We start from the raw sequence: 20,365 nt of genomic DNA on the forward strand, positions 1-20,365 counted from the left end.
TTAGCTTTCGTTTGTTCTTTCTTTCCCCAACAGTCAGTTAATGTGAAGTCCAAGGGACAATACCTGTCTTTGCTACTGAAGGGAGGGAAGGCTGGCTCCTGCCTCCGTGGATGACGGATATGACACTGAGAGTGTAGTCGGTGTACGCCTGGAGGTTGAGCACAGTCCCGGGGGAAGAGGACACCTCGGTCTCGGAGAAGGACAGGTCGGTGTTCTCAGCCCGCAGGATGTAGTAGGAGGCTCCGGTCACCTGAGTGAACTCCACAGCTCTCACTCTGCTTTCATGTTGCCATGTTTGTAGTGGGCACCTCAGAAGCTACAGAAAAAAAGGGTGGGATTATTAAGACTCAATTCAGGAGCTACACACATGCAAATGTAATGAGTGTAACCAGTTACACCACAATAATGTTTTCATACAGGAAAATCATTAATGATTTTATTTTTCACTGTAAGCCTACTGTCAAGATATACTGTACACTGAATGTACAAAAAATGATGAACACCTGCTCTCTCCATGACATTGACCAGGTGAATCAAGGTGAAAGCAATGATTCCTTATTGATGTCACTTGTTAAATCCACTTCAGTCAGTGTAGATGAAGAGGAGGAGACAGGTTAAAGAAGGATTTTTAAGCCTTGAGACAATGGAGACATGGATTGTGTATGTGTGTCATTCAGAGGGTGAAGATTTAAGTGCCTTTGAACGGGGTATGGTAGTAGGTGCCAGGCGCACCAGTTTGTGTCAAGAACTGCAACGCTGCTGGGTTTTTCACGCTCAACATTTTCCCGTGTGTATCAAGAATAGTCCACCACCCAAAGGACATCCAGCCAACTTGACACAACTGTGGGAAGCATTGGAGTCAACATGGGCCAGCATCCCTGTGGAACGCTTTCAACATCTTGTAGAGTCCATGCCCGACAAATTCAGGCTGTTCTGAGGGCAAGTCAATATTAGGAAGGTGTTCTTAATGTTTTGTACACTCAGTGTGTATTTCTCATGAGAGTCGCTCTAAGGACAGGTTTTCTATCTTCCCTTATACTGTACCTCAGATGAGAAAGAAAAACAGAACTGGCCCTGGATCAGAGATTAGTAACAGTATGTAATGAGATCACAACATAATGTATAGCCTATTGTTTCACCAAGGTCTCGTAGGAGACACTGACTCATCAATGGTCTCTCCAACCTCAGCCTGGCTCTGAACAGTCAGGCCATTTTCCATAGCCTCAGCCTTAATAATGTACACAATGTTGGGGGTCAGAGAGTTGATGCAGCCCATCACAGAGTTGGCACCGAACTGGGTAAAGGCATCCAGGGAGTTCTTGGGGATCGCTGTGATCTTGTAGGAACTGGTTCCTGAGTATCTACTCCATCACACTGTCGTACTCTTAGATGTAACCCTGAATATCAACACTGTCATTTATATATGAGGAGAGAGAAAGAATCAGAGTTACTGTATTCATATCTGGATCAAATGACAAAATATTATAAACTGGGTGCTATGAGCCCCGAATGCTCATTGGCTGACAGCTGTGGTATATCAGACCGTATACCACGGGTATGACAAAACATTTATTTTTACTGCTCTAATTACATTGGTAACCAGTTTATAATGGCAATAAGGCAGCTCGGGGGTTTGTGGTATATGGCCAATATACCATGGCTAAGGGCTGTATCTAGGCACTCCGCATTGCGTCGTGTGTAAGAACAGGCCTTAGCCGTGGTATATTGGCCATATATCACACCCCCTCGTGCCTTATTGCTTAATTATAGCACTACTAGTGCATACATGTACTACAATATATTATAATTTATTTTAATAATCCAGATTTTTTTATAAATCCACTTTCATCCAACCATCATTATATTCTGTAGTTGAAAAATATAGACAGTTTAGTAATGTACATGTAATGTTGCAAAAAGATACAGTGCATTCGGAAAGTATTCAGACCCCTTGACTTTTTCCACATTTTGTTACATTACAGCCTTGTTCTGAAATGGATTAAATTAAATGTTTTCCTCATCAATCTACCCACAATACTACCCATAATGACAAAGTGAAAACAGATTTTTAGAAATGTTTTTACATGATAAAAAATACAAAACAGAAATACCTTATCCCACAGTTGACAGAGCATGTGAGCAATCGGGGGAGAAGGGCCTTGATCGAGGAGGTGACCAAGAACCCGATGGTCACTCTGACATGGCTCCAGAGTTCCTCTGTGGAGATGGGAGAATCTTCCAGAAGGACAACCATCTCTGCAGCACTCCACCAATCAGGCCTTTATGATAGAGTAGCCAGACAGAAGCCATTCCTCAGTAAAAGGCACATGACAGGCCACTTGGAGTTTGCCAAAAGGCACCTAAAGACTCTCAGACCATGAGAAACAAGGTTCTCTGGTCTGATGAAACCAAGATTGAACTCTTTGGCCTGAATGCCAAGCGTCACGTCTGGAGGAAACCTGGCACCATCCCTACGGTGAAGCATGGTGGTGGCAGCATCATGCTGTGGGGGTGTTTTTCAGCGGCAGGGACTGGGAGACTACTCAGGATAGAGGGGAAGATGAACAGAGCAAAGTACAGAGAGATCCTTGATGAAAACCTGCTCTAGAACGCTCAGGACCTGTCAGGGAAAAATTACATACTTACCTGATTTGTTTGATATTAATAGTAAACGGTTATATATTTAACTAAGAGTAAAACTGGCCTGCTAATGCTAAGTTTTTATGGTGTCCACTCTAGCACCCTGCAGCTAGTCTGGGTGTTGAGGACATGGGTTTTTACTAGTGATAGCTTGAAGCTGACGATTGATGTCTTGGTGATAAAAAAACAAACAGACACATTCCAGTCTATCATTATTCGTGCATGTGAGACATATGTGTCATGACGTGGCCCTCTTTGGGTATAGCGAGTGCCTTCCCTCTCTCCCTTTTACACCCAGGTTCTGTTATCTCAGTTCGTGAATTCCTGGAGGAGACTCTCTCCTCATGCAGTAAAGAGAGAGAAAGCTTCACAGTAGAACAAAGGAATTTTTTTCTACATCACAGAACTTGAGAACTGAACAATATCCATGTTTTGGAGAATTTGTAAACGGTCGGGGGAGAAACCAGCTACGACCGGTCCATTTTGTTTTATGATTGTGACCTCAGGAAAGACAACACAGCCACATTACCATAACTCTGTTTATACAGAAGCCTCCGTTATGAGGCTTGCATCTAATTATTGTATAAAATTAATGAGTAAAGATGAAACTATTTGTGAAATTGTGTCATGTGATTTTAAACCGTTAATGTGAGAGAATTGTATTCCCTTTAAAGTTTAACTAAGTCATTGGCCCGCCCCATGAGCACAGACATTGATCTGGCGTCATGGGACAGCCCTTTTCTACTGTTACGAATATAACCCCCACCTGAAGGAATTCCCTTTAGACCATGCGTACCTCGATCACAGAGGGGGCGAAGGTTTGAGTAGAGACCATAAAAACCTCAGTATAAGCTAAGGTTGTAATGGTTGTTGAAACTCTGAGACTATCGATTCCGACAGAATAAGAGCAAATCTTCAATACTAATTACTAGTCTGCAGCTAGAAGTTATGTCGACCTGAAATGCGAAGACCGACAACCGCCGAAACAGCTGTTCTATAAGAACATTTCTGAATGGGACTCTGAAGTATACATTCTAACCATGAGAGACTTCATGGGAGCAGAGACGATCAGATGAACTTTCCAACAGAAAGACGGACGATTCCAACAGAGATCACGACGACACACTGAGCATAAAGATATATTAAATGCAATTATTCCCAATTGAGTGAGCATTCATGTGCAAAGGATTAGCATTTCAATCAATATAATTATCAACTTTGTAGTGACTTTTGTCTTTCGCGCCCTTCTCAGTCCACACCCACTTCCCTTTGTCTACCAAGTCGCCATATCGGCTTAGCTCACTAGGGAACATCCCCTATCATTTCCTTGTAGCCATACCTACCTTCCTTGTAGCCATACATACCATACCTATAATCACCATCCACTTGATATCAAATCAAATCAAATGTATTTATATAGCCCTTCTTACATCAGCTGATATCTCAAAGTGCTGTACAGAAACCCAGCCTAAAACCCCAAACAGCAAGCAATGCAGGTGTAGAAGCACGGTGGCTAGGAAAAACTCCCTAGAAAGGCCAAAACCTAGGAAGAAACCTAGAGAGGAACCAGGCTATGAGGGGTGGCCAGTCCTCTTCTGGCTGTGCCGGATGGAGATTATAACAGAACATGGCCAAGATGTTCAAATGTTCATAGATGACCAGCATGGCCAAATAATAATAATCACAGTAGTTGTTGAGGGTGCAGCAAGTCAGCACCCAGGAGTAAATGTCAGTTGGCTTTTCATAGCCGATCATTAAGAGTATCTCTACCGCTCCTGCTGTCTCTAGAGAGTTGAAAACAGCAGGTCTGGGACAGGTAGCACGTCCTGTGAACAGGTCAGGGTTCCATAGCCGCAGGCAGAACAGTTGAAACTGGAGCAGCAGCACGGCCAGGTGGACTGGGGACAGCAAGGAGTCATCATGCAAGGTAGTCCTGAGGCATGGTCCTAGGGCTCAGGTCCTCCGAGAGAGAGAAAGAAAGAGAGAAAGAGAGAATTAGAGAGAGCATACTTAAATTCACACAGGACACCGGATAAGACAGGGGAAGTACTCCAGATATAACAAACTGACCCTAGCCCCCCGACACATAAACTACTGCAGCATAAATACTGGAGGCTGAGACAGCAAGGGTCAGGAGACACTGTGGCCCCATCCGATGATACCCCCGGACAGGTTCAAACAGGAAGGATATAACCCCACCCACTTTGCCAAAGCACAGCCCCCACACTACTAGAGGGATATCTTCAACCACCAACTTACCATCCTGAGACAAGGCCGAGTATAGCCCACAAAGATCTCCACCACGGCCCAACCCAAGGGGGGGACTCCAGCCTCCCATTCTGTCTTTCTCTTCTTGATGTTATCCTTTTCTGTTGTAGTAGTGCTGGTGTTTCTCTTGAATAGTTGAGAGAAGTTATTTGGGAACTGCTTCACGTTATACTTTCTTCTTTAACATATTTCTGATCTGTGTTGGTTGGAAAGAGGTAGAGGGTGCTCAAACAACGTGAGTAGGGGTGCAACCTAAAAATGTGTAGACATCATTGGACAGGAAAAGGTGCAATGCTCGCTCACCATAAGAAAATTCTTAGTTTGAGTAGACAAGTTTAAATGGTTGACAGTTCAGCGTTCAATGGCCTTCTTCAGATTCTGTGTTGGTTGAAATACTGTACCTATGTGTCACCGACCGCTGCAGCGAAGCACCCAATCATTGGCGTGGCCAGAACAGTTACCTGCAGGCAGCTGTACCTGTTAGTAGACTAGATCTGTTATAGAGGTTGCTTTGGTGACAATGCCACATAGGCTGATGGTTAAAACTGGCACAACTTGATTATAATAAACAACATCAACAAAAAAGTATTTTTTATGGTGCAGTCAACATATTGGTATTAAATTATTCAAAATGGGTTTTAATCATATGCTACATTCCAGTGGTGGAAAGGGTACCCAGTTGTCATAGTAAAAGATACCTTAATAGAAAATGACTCAAGTAAAAGTGAGTCACCCAGTAAAATACTACTTGGGTAAAAGTCCAAAAGCATTTGTTTTTAAATATACTTAAGCATCAAAAGTAAATGTAATTACTCAAATATACTTAAGTATCAAAAGTAAAATTACAAATAATTAAAAATTCCTTATATTAAGCAAACCAGATGCTGCCATATTATTGTTTTTTTAATTTACAGAAAGCCAGGGGCACACTCCAACACACATAATTTACAAACGAAGCATGTGTGTTTAGTGAGTCCGCCAGATCAGGGGCAGTAGGGATGACCAGGATTGTTGTGTGAGTTGGACCCTTTTCGAGGCTTACTAAATTTGAACCCTCTTATTAAAAAACCTCAGAAGAAGCTAAATCAATGGCTACAGAGGGACTTATCTTTAAAAGGTAGAGTCCTAATAACGAAGGCTGAAGGTATCTCTAGACTAACATATGGCTTTATATCTTGACAGTAAAATAAGCAAGGAGATAGACCAGATGCTTTTCAACTTTCTGTGGAGAAACCGTACCCATTACATTAGGAAAACTGTTGTAATGAACACTTATGAGAATGATGGGCTAAATTTTCTGGACTTTACTACCTTAAATAATATTTTTAAGATCAATTGGATAAAACAATTCCGAAGAAGACCCACTTCTATCTGAAATTTTATTCCTCATCATGTCTTCTCTACTTTTGGTGGCCTTAACTTCATGTTGTTTTGCAATTATAATATTGACAAAGTTCCAGTGAAACTTTCTGCTTTTCATCGGCAGGTTTTCTTGTCATGGTCCTTAATTTATAAACATAATTTTTCTCCACACAGAAATTATATATGGAATAATCGGGATATATTGTATAAAAATACTTCTTTGTTTCTAGAATATTGGTTCCGAAATAATATCCTATTGGTGAGCCAACTGGTAAATGCAGAGGTTTTTTTACTCAGTTATAAGGAATTCCTATCACTTTACAAGGTCCCTGTAACACCTAAAGATTTTACAATTGTTTTAGATGCCATTCCCTCAGGTGTTGCTCTATTATTCAGGAACGTGTCAAGACCTGACCCTCAGAGCCTACCTTCTATTGACCCTGTTGACTCATCAGTAGGAAAGATTTGTTTATCTTTTGGTCCATTCAACAACAGAGCGATACGAACCTTGTTTCAGCAGAATGTTGTATCTATCTATACCTTATGTCATGCCTTATTGGAATGGATTTATTGATAATATATGTTGGAAAAAAGTTTAGATGTTGCCACACACATACCTACTTGTTAACAAAATTAAGAAAGTTTCCTTTAAAATTATTCATAAATATTATCCTGCCAACTACTATATGAAGAAGTTTAAGGAAAACATCAACTCAAATTGCTCATTTTGTAATGACCACCCAGAAACAGTGTTGCATCTTTTTTGGCATTGTATTCATGTAAGAAAACTGTGGCAAGACATCAGTAGATTTATAATTGAACACTTTTATGAAGGTCTTACACTATTGTGGAGAGATGTACTGCTTGGATTCTTTACCTACAATAGGAATAAGCTGAAACATTTTTATGTAATTTATTTCATTATGCTTTTGGCCAAATTTCATATTCACTAATGTAAATTTACAAACAAAAAAACACATTTTCTTACCCTACAAAAAGAAATTGAACTGTATTTTAAGACAATTAAATACTCTACTAACAAAAAAGCTGTTAGAATTCTTATCACTTTACAAGGTCCCTGTAACACCTAAAGATTGTAGGTGTTAGGACATACATACATAGTGTATGAATGTCCCTTAAGGTCTTTGTGTAATGTGATATTGTACCCCCTAGCTCAATTGTCCATTGTATATATAATCTATATATACTTGTGTTCCCTCATGTACTCACAGTATTGATTTGTTGTTAATAAAAAATAAAATAAAATAAAAAAAGAGTTGGACCCTTTTCCTGTCCTGCTAAGCATTCAAAATGTAACGGGTACTTTTGGGTGTCAGGGAAAATGTATGGAGTAAAAAGTAAATGATTTAAGAATGTAGTGAAGTAAAAGTAAACGTTGTCAAAAATATAAATAGTAAGGTAAAGTACAGATACCCCCTAAAACGACTTAAGTAGTACTTGATAGTATTTTTACTTAAGTAATTTACACCACTGCTACGTTCACTATTCTGAACACAGAAAACTAAAATTTCTCATAATTCGGACTACAACAAACTACTCGCGCGCAGTTGTCGACACTGATGACGCACAAAGTACGGGACAGGGCAAGCGCCAGTGGAAATTGGAAAAAAGAAACAAGATGGCAACTGTTTCAGAGCACGGGCTAAAAAGAGTAGTTTGGCAAAGTAAGTGAAACTGATTATGGCAACGTTTAGCTACTCAAAGTATCGGGCTTATTTCGAACTAATAGCTACTTAAATTATGCTATTCAGTTGAACTTTTGCAAAGTTTTGTTGTTCTCCTCTGACTTGTGACAATGGAATGTCAACTAGCCATAACTTCTGATACGGAAGTTTGCAAACTAGCTAACGTTATGTGTCCGTGGCCAAAGAGTTCCGAGATTAACTTGAGTGTGTTCAATTTTGGGTGTTAATCTACTTGGTGATTACAACTGCGATTCTTAGTTATACCATATAACTTGTTTGCACATGAATAGCAATGGGGAACCCCATCCAATTTGGTTCGTTTGCTAGCCATGTTAGCCAGATAGCTAACTTGCTAACTCTAACTAGCTAGTTAGTAGCCGCAGCTGTTCTGGGCAGACGGCTAGGTCATTGTATACACAACATCATTGGTCAGTGCACTGTCAACAAATATGAAAATAAAATGTCTGTGTGGGTTGTTTGGCTTTAGATAAGAGAAATAAGATATGTAATTGTTTTGCCGGTTAGATCATTTGTGGGAGGGGGCAGCTTTCAGACAGTCTATAATAATGTAGCCTAGGGGCTGTCAACTATAACAGTACAGTATTTGCGAACTGACATTCTTCTTTCAACTAGGAATAAAGGAAACGATCATTGAGGATTGCAAGAAGTCAGAAATATGGAAGGTAGGAGGACTGGATCTGTTTATTGCAGACATTGACTGCATTCCATAGCATTACATAAAGCCCATGTAATGGGTTAAGTGCTGTATTCCCGACAGCATACTATCCAGTCATTGTTTTGATACAATACGTTCTCAAGCAGCAGTGTATGCTATGCTGATGACGTACATCTCTCTTGTCTCATGTGCCATCTCTCTTGTCTCATGTGCCACGTACAACACTGACTGAATCAAAAGGTGTCTTCATATCAAGGTCATAACAGCTTTTCTTTCTCAGATATTGATATTGGACCACTTCACCACCAAGCTTCTGTCTTCATGCTGCAAAATGTCCGACTTGATGCAGGAGGGAATTACCAGTATGTCGCACTAATTGAAATTATAATTTCCATAGATGTCTACTGCTTAGCCTTGTCTCCGGTCATTAGGGATTGTAACTATGATTTCAAACCATAAATATTACTTTGGTTGTAATTGGAGAACTACATTGCAAGTGGTGGAAGTTTTCACACATCAAAGTGACACTTCTGTTTCATGGAGTGGGGGTATAGAAAATATTAGATCCCTGTAAGGCTGTGTTTCGTTTATGTGTAAGATGAATATAAGAATGTGTCCCCACCACAGCATAAGAATGACTAACATATCGTTAGCTTAGAACTGCTTATGTACAAATTGCCCAAGGCTACTTTGATTATGTTTTAAAGGCCCAGTTCAGTCAAAAACATAATTTAATCCACACTTATTTTTTAATAATACTGTAAAATTGTGAAAATTATGTTAATGCCCTTTTAGTGTAAGAGAAATTGCCCTTGGCTAAGAAGCTATTTGTGTGTCCTTTTGACCATTTTATTTGAAAACAATCACAGTGAGGTACTTCATTGTTACCCAGAAATGATTTCATATTGAGATTAAAACAGGACCTTTAAAACAGTTAAGTGGTATTATTGATATCTGCACCATGACCTGAAATGAAACTGAATTTTCTCTTAGTTGTGGAGGACCTCTACAAAAGCAGAGAGCCTGTACTAGAAATGAAGGCTATCTACTTCATGACCCCGACAGCAAAGGTTCGACATTAGATATCTGTACACCATACCCCACTTCAATATTGAAATGTCTACATTGATCATCATTACAAACAAAACAATACAACTGTTATTCATGTGTACTAGGTTTGACAGTGCTGTGAATGTGTTTTTAATGAAATATTTCCATACTGTGCTTAGTGTGTGGATGCCTTCATTGGTGACTTCAAGTTGAAACCCAAGTACAAAGCAGCATACGTTTATTTCACTGACTGTAAGTATATACTGTAGAAAGGAGAATTTAGTCTTGATGCAAATCATTAGAAAAAGGTAGACCAATTTCATGAGTTGATTGTAAATTCTGGTACTCCATTTTTTTCCCTCCAGATTGTTCGGATGAGTTGTTCAACAAAATGAAACTGTACTGTGGAAAGTATATACGTGTCTGTAAGGAATTAAACATTTCCTTCTTGCCCCAGGAGTCACAGGTAAGTGGTTGTTCTTCTCAGGCTTTCTATAATTATCTGGTTTTATTCCTGACACTGACTCTTACAAAATCACTTTTACCATGTTGGTTAGATTATTCATGGTTGTTGGTCTGTGAGTGTCTGCTGGTGCTGGACTTCAGTAGGGGAAGAAAGGGATCACAAAACACTGCAAGGGCATTGCTTTAAAACCTTTATGATGTAATACGCTGAGGCAATCTGTCAACGCTATGATTCTCTAACGGAAAATCTGAATTGTGTAACACTTGTAGGTTTCATTATATTCAAAATTCCTGTTTTATTGGGTGAGAGAGTTAGATATTTATCAGTTAAGAATGGAGGACTATGGGAAGATTTAGTCAGTTATTGTGTGTTATTGGCACCTAGTATTTGAGAGTGAAACTGAACACAATGAACTCAGTCAAAAAATCTTGGCATTCATAAATGGCACACACACAATGACATTTCTGGATGCTCCTCTCATCCATGTGTAACATCATAATAATCCTATTATTAAATTAATCTGAGTAGAAACAAATCACCACAATACAAAGTTAATTTACAAAGAATCATTGCTACTCAAAATGTTGGTTCAAATTGAGAATTTTCTTGTTGGAATATCTGATCAGAATATGTAGATAAAGCTGCATTACACATGATCAGTGTATAGCAATCCTTTATGTTTCAGGTGTTCACTTGTGATAACCCTGGGGCCTTCCGCAGTATCTACAGCCCTCACTGTAGTCAGGACAAAGATGAGACATTGGAGACTCTGGCAGCCCAGATCGTCACTCTCTGTGCCACGCTGGACGAGAACCCAGGGGTCAGATACAAGAAGTGAGTCAGGGAGAGGAGATAAGAGCTTCTGCTTTCTCAGTTTACACCACTCCTGACACAACTCCTTCTCCTCAGCCCCCAAGCACAATCTGAGTTTTTGATTCTTTATGGGAATATGTATTACAAAGACCGAAAGGAATTGCATTATATAACTGTCGGATATAATATTTTTACTATAAACGTCTAAAGTGTTCTGTGGCCACACCTTGATTGTTTACTCATAGGAAAGAGTCAGTCACTGACTTCCACAACATTTGAATGAATAATCATCATACACTTTGTCCCCCACAATTAAATCGGGGAGGGGACTATGGATCTGCCTCCGTACGTTTGTTTGCATGTTAGTCACACACGACATCTCAGACAGCACTGGGCCGATTTGGACGAAACTTGGGTGAATGATGCGTCTTGCCATAGAGATCCAGCCTTTACAAAATTACACTGATTGGCCTGAGGTGGGAGCTATAATGATTAACTGAAATTTGTTAGTCACGCGATTTCTCAATTGGCCAATCATTTGTGGGGGGTAACATGTTTAATGTTGCCTTGTTTATATATATACACTGCTCAAAAAAATAAAGGGAACACTAAAATAACACATCCTAGATCTGAATGAATGAAATATTCTTATTAAATACTTTTTTCTTTACATAGTTGAATGTGCTGACAACAAAATCACACAAAAATTATCAATGGAAATCAAATTTATCAACCCATGGAGGTCTGGATTTGGAGTCACACAAAATTAAAGTGGAAAACCACACTACAGGCTGATCCAACTTTGATGTAATGTCCTTAAAACAAGTCAAAATGAGGCTCAGTAGTGTGTGTGGCCTCCACGTGCCTGTATGACCTCCCTACAACGCCTGGGCATGCTCCTGATGAGGTGGCGGATGGTCTCCTGAGGGATCTCCTCCCAGACCTGGACTAAAGCATCCGCCAACTCCTGGACAGTCTGTGGTGCAACGTGGCGTTGGTGGATGGAGCGAGACATGATGTCCCAGATGTGCTCAATTGGATTCAGGTCTGGGGAACGGGCGGGCCAGTCCATAGCATCAATGCCTTCCTCTTGCAGGAACTGCTGACACACTCCAGCCACATGAGGTCTTGCATTATGAGGAACCCAGGGCCAACCGCACCAGCATATGGTCTCACAAGGGGTCTGAGAATCTCATCTCGGTACCTAATGGCAGTCAGGCTACCTCTGGCGAGCACATGGAGGGCTGTGCGGCCCCCCAAAGAAATGCCACCCCACACCATGACTGACCCACCGCCAAACCGGTCATGCTGGAGGATGTTGCAGGCAGCAGAACGTTCTCCACGGCGTCTCCAGACTCTGTCACGTCTGTCACGTGCTCAGTGTGAACCTGCTTTCATCTGTGAAGAGCACAGGGCGCCAGTTGGGAATTTGCCATTCTTGGTGTTCTCTGGCAAATGCCAAACGTCCTGCACGGTGTTGGGCTGTAAGCACAACCCCCACCTGTGGACATCGGGCCCTCATACCACCCTCATGGAGTCTGTTTCTGACCGTTTGAGCAGACACATGCACATTTGTGGCCTGCTGGAGGTCATTTTGCAGGGCTCTGGCAGTGCTCCTCCTTGCACAAAGGCGGAGGTAGCGGTCCTGCTGCTGGGTTGTTGCCCTCCTACGGCCTCCTCCACGTCTCCTGATGTACTGGCCTGTCTCCTGGTAGTGCCTCCATGCTCTGGACACTACGCTGACAGACACAGCAAACCTTCTTGCCACAGCTCGCATTGATGTGCCATCCTGGATGAGCTGCACTACCTGAGCCACTTGTGTGGGTTGTAGACTCCGTCTCATGCTACCACTAGAGTGAAAGCACCGCCAGCATTCAAAAGTGACCAAAACATCAGCCAGGAAGCATAGGAACTGAGAAGTGGTCTGTGGTCACCACCTGCAGAACCACTCCTTTATTGGGGGTGTCTTGCTAATTGCCTATAATTTACACCTGTTGTCTATTCCATTTGCTCAACAGCATGTGAAATTTATTGTAAATCAGTGTTGCTTCCTAAGTGGAGAGTTTGATTTCACAGAAGTGTGATTGACTTGGAGTTACATTGTGTTGTTTAAGTGTTCCCTTTATTTTTTTGAGCGGTGTGTATATATATATATATATATATATATGACTCTGCTGTTCTGTTAGTAAGAATTTTTTTGTAAGGTGTATCAGAAACAATTGTATCAGAAACAAACAAAAAATGACGGTCATAAACTATATAACTCGTGCATAACCATGTATTTTGTTAGGGAGACCGTGTTGGAGAACACCATTCTGGATAACGCCAAACAGCTAGCAGCACTGGTGGATTACAAACTGACTAAGCACTACGATATGGATGACAATGGCAAGAAAAAGGTGAGGCGGACACCTTGCCTGTTGTCAGCAGGGAGTTGACACAATAAAAAAGGACTTAACTGAGAGCATTAGAAAATATGATATGGAAATAGCTAGAGATGACAGACACCAGCCAATAGGCTACATAAAGACTATGATGGTATTGCCCTAGATGTTGTGTTGAAGTATTTAGTTGGAAGGTCAGCATGGTAAATTGTGTTAGTTTGTGAGGCTAGTGAGGCCAGCCACATACTGTAATAGTACAACACTACAAAGTAATTGACACCTCTTTCTGTGTGTGTTGTGTTTTCCCCTCAGGGAAAGACCCAGGCCCAGCTGTTAATCGTAGAGAGGGGCTTTGACCCTGTGACCCCCATCCTACATGAGCTGACCTATCAGGCCATGGCCTACGACCTTGTCCCAATCAAGAACGACACCTACAAGTGAGAACCCAGCTCAGTCCCAGTACAATTTTTTTTTATTCAGATCCCCATTAGCTGATGTCTTGGCGACCATTAGTCCTGTATGGCTCAGGTAGAGCGTGGCACTTGCACTGCCAGAGTTGTGGGTTGGACTCCCAGGGATCCCCAGGTTGGACTCCCAGGGCTCCCCATATATAAAATGGATGCACGCAATGACTATAAATCGCTTTGGATTAAAGTGTCTGTTGAATGGAATATATTTATTATTATAAAAAAATATATAATATATATTATTAGTCTTCCCCTGGTCTGCTCTCCCTTAGCGACCATTAGTCTTCCCCTGGTCCACTCTCCCTTACTGATCATTAGTCTTGCTGTAGTCCACTCTCCCTTAGCGAACGTGGTCTACTCTTCCTTGAACCCCTGCCTTGTGTTCTGTTTTCTTGTTCTCACTTGTTCTGGAATGTCTGAATGGGTCAAAAGAAATATGACATACTTTCTGTATTCATTTAGAGCAGGGGTGTCAAACTCAAATACCCAGTGGGCCAAAATGTAAAACCTGAACAAAGTCGCGGGCCAACATTGAACAAATGAACCTTTTAATATGGACCCAAACAAGTTTTGCTTTAACATTGAATATGGAACAAGCATCGCTTATTACCATACAATATATAATTTAATAGTGGAGACATGCAAAATCGAATTTCAAATGAAAAAACACATCAATGGCATTCATTTATTAAATAAATAAAATTTAAATAAAAATCGTATGCCTCTTTTCTATTTGCAGCCTTCTGATTTAAATACCAAAATAAACTTTTTCCACTGGCTAATAATTTTACAAATAAAATGATAATAAATCAATCAACCATTCAAGCCCATGCCTTGTAGCAAGAAAAAGTGCACAAAGAAAACGTTAATTATTGCACACTGATCTAATCTGAAGAAAAAAATGGAAAAAAGCTCCTGTTTTCTGCCTTTCTTTTCGCCATTTTTGGGAAGGGATAGCGCGCTGACAGTTGTAGCGTCTATGTTGCTGGGACTACTGTCACAGAGGAGAGGGCGTTTCTGGGTCCTGTCCTGATTGGCGCGCGAAAACAACAGCAGAGCATTATGGGATTCGTAGTATTAGCAGTGAATGCGCTGTATAATACCGGCGGGCCAGCTCTAGTAGTAATTTGGTATTGTCTCGCGGGCCAAATATAATTACCCCGCGGGCCAAATTTGGCCAGAGTTTGACACCCATGATTTAGAGGATAGCTGCACAGTAGCTGCTCCTAAGACATTTATACAGTAGGAACAAAGTAATGTCTCTTTTGGCTAGCTATGTACTTTTCTATGTGCTGTATACTGTAAACATAGACATACATATAATCCACCGCCATGATGATGTAAGACAAACGTTGTTCGTTCACTTGTTTCTCTGTCCAGATACAAGTCTAAAGATGGTTCTGAGAAGGAGGCCCTGCTGAATGAGGATGACCAGCTGTGGGCCAGACTCAGACACATGCACATTGCTGAGGTGTCAGAGTAAGTATCCATTTTAATTTGACATTTTTTTAAACCTCTGAAATAGTTATACTGAAGATAATTAGTTAACTATGTGCTTTATATTCTAGACAAATACCTAAACTGGTGAAAGAAATTTCTGCCAACAAAAAACAGCCAGATGGAAAGGTAGGTGGCCATTTTAGCTTCTCCCTCCACCTCTGTTCTACATGAAACTAGAAAGATTTTCTGTATCTGGTTTTGTCCTCTCCCTCCCTTGAGTTCCCATCATTATTTTCTTCTCATCAATATTTTAAATATTTTCTAGATCACAATAAGCGGTTTATCCCAGCTTATGAAGAAGATGCCCCACTTCCGCAAGCAGGTTGCTCAGGTACGTAGCGCCAGGTGATCTGGTTGGCTCATTCAGATTGGTCTGCTCTGGTTAGCTCATTCTGATTGGTCTGATGGGGTTGGGTGTGATGTCTTCGAGGCCAAGTGTCATGTAGTGCTTTCTTCGCCTGGTCTCTATGGAAATGATACTGTGGAAAAACTGATCATTCCCCTATTATGTGACTGGGTTTATATGGAAATTAAAGCTGTTCACTTATACTGCCATGTGATTTTTAGAATAAAAAACATCAGCCATGTTTCAATGTCAACCACAGAAAACGGTCCATCTGAATTTGACTGAAGACTGTATGAACCACTTCCAGAAGAACGTGGAGAAACTCTGCAAAGCTGAGCAGGTATGTTTTATGCTGTCTCATATTATGGCCAAAATGCTACTGTTGTACTGTACATGTCCCTTATGTATGACCTTGTGCTTTCTGAGTGATGTTATGTCTTTGCTGTTCTATAGGACCTGGCAGTAGGGTCTGATGTGGAGGGTGTGAAGGTGAAGGACCCCATGAGGACACTGCTTCCTGTCCTGCTGCACCCCCATGGTACCTACGACAAGATCAGAGCTGTTCTCCTCTACATCTTCAGCCTCAACGGTGGGTCTGCTGCTCTGACTCACCCTCCGCCTTCACAGTCTGTCTTTATATTTACATGTGATCATTTAATCGCTTTTATATGGCATCTATTACATTGAAAATGTAATGAGTCTACGGTTTGAAAATGGAAAGTCATTCATTCCTTATTCGCCCCTTAACTAAGGTACCGTTGGAGCTTCAGCTATAGGAATATTCTTTCAATAGAATCTCTTTTCATTTTAACTTTAGTCAAATACTCTTTTTTTAAATATTTTATTTTTGGTTCTGAACAGGAACAACAGAGGAGAACCTGAACAAACTCATCCAGCACGTTAAGATCGAGGAGAATCCAGAGTTCATTCTCAACTGGAGAGAACTGGGAGTCCCAATCATATCGTCGGTAAGTGAGACTTATAGGGCATACTGTACATAATCTGCTAGATCTTAGCTGGCTCATAGCCCAGGTGGATTCTATAGTACTATCAGTGTGTATTGTATAGTAGTGTGGCACTTCACTAGTTGTATGTGGTTGTGTACTTTCTTTCAATTCTCCTTTTGTATCTTCTTACCTTTAAACAGGGCTTTTATTTATTGTTATGTTCCTCTTTCTCACTCTCTCCGCCTCCACCCAGCCGAGCTTCTTCCCAATGCGTAGGTCTTCTCGAAGGGACCGCACTCAGGAGGAGACATACAGCCTGTCCCGATGGACACCTGTCATCAAAGACGTGATGGAGGTCAGTGTTAATGATAACAATGATAAACCGTTTCCTTATCTCACAGAACAGAACTGTGTCACTTAGCTTTTCTCGGGGACAGGGGGAGGAAGGGAGGGAGTCACAGGGGGAGGGAGGGAGTCACAGGAAGGGATGGGAACCAGGGCTCATATTCACAAAGTAGGAGTGCTGATCTAGATTTAGTTTAGCCTTTTAGATGTAGATTACATGGACAGGGTGGACCAGACCCTAGATCAGCAGTCCTACTCTGAGAAATGTTGTGCTGTTTTGGGTGACAGAAATTCCCTGAATGTTAAGGATGGGTGAGGTGAGTCAATGCAGTCTGTTTTGGATGTAGAGAACAGAGGGGGAGGGGGATAAAGGTTTTAGGGGTGGCCTTAGGGTCACAAGAGGGTGGTGGGATTAGGAAGGGGAGGGGAGGGGGAGGCCTATGATATGTCAATCGGCACTCAGTGCTCAGTACACAGTCCCTTTCTGGGTCACTGTGCTACTTAACTCTGTCAATGTGAAACAGTGGATCGAGGCTCTACAAGCGTGACCCATAACAATACAACTGATTCGGGATCAATTCTCCCAATGGCTGATACCAGCCTAAGTATAACTATTATGAACTAAAGCTAAGCAACACAACCAGCCTTGGACCTGCAATAAGTGACCAAACGTCCTGGGCCCATTGTCCAGTGACTGCCTTCCCACCATCATGATGACTGAATGAGTTAGTGTAAGAATACTTTTTGTGTGGTGTTCCAGGATGCTGTGGAGAACAAGCTGGAGACCAGGGAATGGCCACACCAGTCAGAGTGCCCAGCAGCCTGGAATGGCTCTGGGGCTGTCAGGTAAGATTCAACATTCTTTGTCACACAACTGCAGTTGGTGGTATTTGCTTTTGGTAAAGGGTGGTAACAAAAAAGTGCACATGATTGACATTCATAGACTAATTGCAACCCAAAGGATGGATTGGGTTTGAGGAAAGGGGTTATGGCTGTTACAGAAGGAGCGTTGGCACTCACACCTAACTCCATTCAGAGGCTTCTCCCATCCCTGGGGTGTGTTATGACTGGATTTCACAATGACTGGTCCAAATCGTTACTGCGTGTCAGTTACACAAGCTGATCTCTTTATAGTCTAGGTCTAGGATAAGGTTCTGTTATAAATTACAACACTTACAAATACAGATCTGATTAAGTAATGGAAAAAATATGATAACGTAACTATTATTAATGATGGCTCTGAGTGAATTCCAATCTCTGACACACACCATCCATCCTTCTCTCCTTTCCCAGTGCCCGTCAGAAACACAAGGCCAGTTCTCAGGACGAGCGGAGGAGTGGCTCCAGGCTCATCATCTTCGTCATCGGAGGGATTAGCTACTCAGAGATGCGCAGTGCCTACCAGGTCACACAGTCCGTCAAGTCCTGTGAGGTCATCATAGGTGTGTAACAACAGCAGCAACTCTACGTGCTGTGCTGCAGGGCAGCGTGGGTGAATCTTAATCTCTTGTTAGTTGCATCCTCTCTCATCGCCTCCAATGTGATCTTCTCCAATGCAAGGAGAGAGGGCACAAAGAATTGAAGACTTTTGTAGATTCAACCAACCATTCTCATTGTCCTTAACTACAGCCCCAGTAACTGGACTATTGCTTGACACCCCCTGCTGTACATAAATGGTAGTACAAAAACAGGAAGTATTGAATGGAAAAATAAATGAGCGGTTGGGTAGGCTGTTTGACTGTTTATCCGACTGGATAACACTTTTTTTTTCTCTCTCTCCCTAAAACCAAAGTTGCGCCCCTGGTCTTGAGTGTCAGGCAAAGTAACACTACAGAATGTTCTTCATCTGTGTGTCCTTTAATTTTGTTATTTAACAAACATGTCATTTTTTTTCTTCTTCTCCAGGATCGTCCCACATTGTGACCCCCATGGAGCTCCTAGACGATATTCAGGCTCTGAGTAAACCAACCACCACCAAGGAGACCTTTACAATAGTGAAGGAGTGACCAACCCCGTACCCCTTCCCCAAACATAACACCCTCCCCCAAACCTGAGCACAGAGCACTCAACTTCATCAATGGAAGACTGAAGGGAATTCATATTCTAGAGTTTAGTCATTAGCTATGTGTATTATTAATACTTAACTTTGGAACCTGGTGCATATTTGTAACATAACCGTTGTGCCCTACCCTAAAGTGCATTTATTACCTTTTTATCAAATCTGTGTGTGTGTATGTCTCAAATGGCACCCTTTATTCCATAAAAAGTGCACTACTTTTGATCAGGGCCCATAGGGCTCTGGTCAAATGTAGTGCACTGCTGGAGAATAGGGTGCCATTTGAGATGCACCTGTGTTGTTTTTTCTCGCTTTAAAACACTCAATGTTCCATGTTGGAAAGCTTCTGAGAAATGCTTAGAGATGTAATTTGGATGAAAAGATATGGAGCAAAGCTAATGTACATATGATGTAAGCACTGTCTGTCTGCTGCTAGCTAAATCCTCTCTCCCCTCCATTACTGTTTATTTTGTCATAGATTATTTACATTTTCTTGTATTGAACGGCTGATGAATAAATGGCCGACATGGTTCAATGGTGTCTTATTATTATTTGGAGTGATACTCACTTTGCACATACACCCCCTCACTTATTCTAAATACAATGTGCACCTCTTTGGGTCCCCGGGAACAGGATTGAGAACCACTGCTCTAGAGTCATCTACTGAAACACTCATATTTATCAATGTTTTTTTTTTTTACGTATGATTCATCACCAATAGCATCAATAATAGAAAGTCGATCTATGGTGATACTGGCGAGTGGGAGGTTTTGAGGAGACGTATGAAGCATCTGAATAACGAAGACAAAGAAACAGATCAGAATGCCTCATCAGAACAACAGTAATGTGATCCTCTGTAGCACATGTACTCAAAGCCAATCCTCTCCCGTGGGCTGCTACAAAAAGGAAGCAGAGGTTCTATAGAGGAGGCAATAAGCGCAGCAGGGTTTTTTGTCTGAGGTACCTGGCGGAGCTGGGACATGGGTATTGAGTGAACAAAGTGTTCTCATACCTGAAAAAGAGACAATGCTGCTGCTGCCCCCCCCAGAGGATATGAGGATTATATATCAAATCTGCCCTACTTTTAGCCAGTCTCTCCAAACAAATACAGTATCTCAGCCATGTTTTGTATTGTGTCCATTGATTGTTGGAGGTGAATCATTGCATTGGCTTGTTTCGACAATATATATTTTCAGCACTTGTATTATACAAAAGGATATATATGATGGAAGGGTATAGTCTGATCTTTAAGTGAGGAAAAAGTGAATGTAGGTAAGGGGACACTTGGCCACACAGACTTCTATAAGGGTTGGCCTGCTTTTGGCCTGTCTCCTGTGGT

At 41.5% G+C, this 20,365-nt stretch overlaps 1 protein-coding gene across 2 annotated transcripts; it reads left to right on the plus strand.

Annotated features, from left to right (window-relative positions):
• Window positions 1-7,874: 7,874 nt before the first annotated feature.
• LOC120054992 (syntaxin-binding protein 3-like) lies at window positions 7,875-19,561 on the plus strand. Of its 2 annotated transcripts, XM_039002805.1 has the most exons (19): window positions 7,875-7,955; window positions 8,610-8,659; window positions 8,933-9,014; window positions 9,646-9,722; window positions 9,882-9,954; window positions 10,068-10,168; window positions 10,854-11,002; window positions 13,272-13,380; window positions 13,678-13,802; window positions 15,213-15,311; window positions 15,401-15,458; window positions 15,598-15,663; window positions 15,938-16,018; window positions 16,132-16,267; window positions 16,540-16,646; window positions 16,879-16,980; window positions 17,731-17,816; window positions 18,264-18,412; window positions 18,876-19,561. In XM_039002805.1, exons 1-19 carry the CDS (start codon window positions 7,910-7,912, stop codon window positions 18,974-18,976), a joined length of 1,797 nt encoding a protein of 598 aa, XP_038858733.1. In that variant the 5' UTR covers window positions 7,875-7,909; the 3' UTR covers window positions 18,977-19,561. The 2 variants fall into 2 exon arrangements, with proteins under 2 accessions (XP_038858733.1, XP_038858734.1); XM_039002806.1 differs by lacking the exons at window positions 7,875-7,955; window positions 8,610-8,659; window positions 9,646-9,722 and having other exon boundaries at window positions 8,951-9,014.
• Window positions 19,562-20,365: the final 804 nt, after the last annotated feature.

Source organism: Salvelinus namaycush, chromosome 10, assembly GCF_016432855.1.
Source record: "Salvelinus namaycush isolate Seneca chromosome 10, SaNama_1.0, whole genome shotgun sequence".
NCBI lineage: Eukaryota > Metazoa > Chordata > Actinopteri > Salmoniformes > Salmonidae > Salvelinus > Salvelinus namaycush.

Bases quoted from the DNA above. Each gene is read 5' to 3' on its own strand.
- LOC120054992 (XM_039002805.1), top strand. From the start codon at position 7,910: ATGGCAACTGTTTCAGAGCACGGGCTAAAAAGAGTAGTTTGGCAAA. The intron at 8,660-8,932 runs GTAGGAGGACTG...TTTCTTTCTCAG, and splicing joins AGAAGTCAGAAATATGGAAG to ATATTGATATTGGACCACTT. The intron at 16,268-16,539 runs GTGGGTCTGCTG...GGTTCTGAACAG, and splicing joins CTACATCTTCAGCCTCAACG to GAACAACAGAGGAGAACCTG.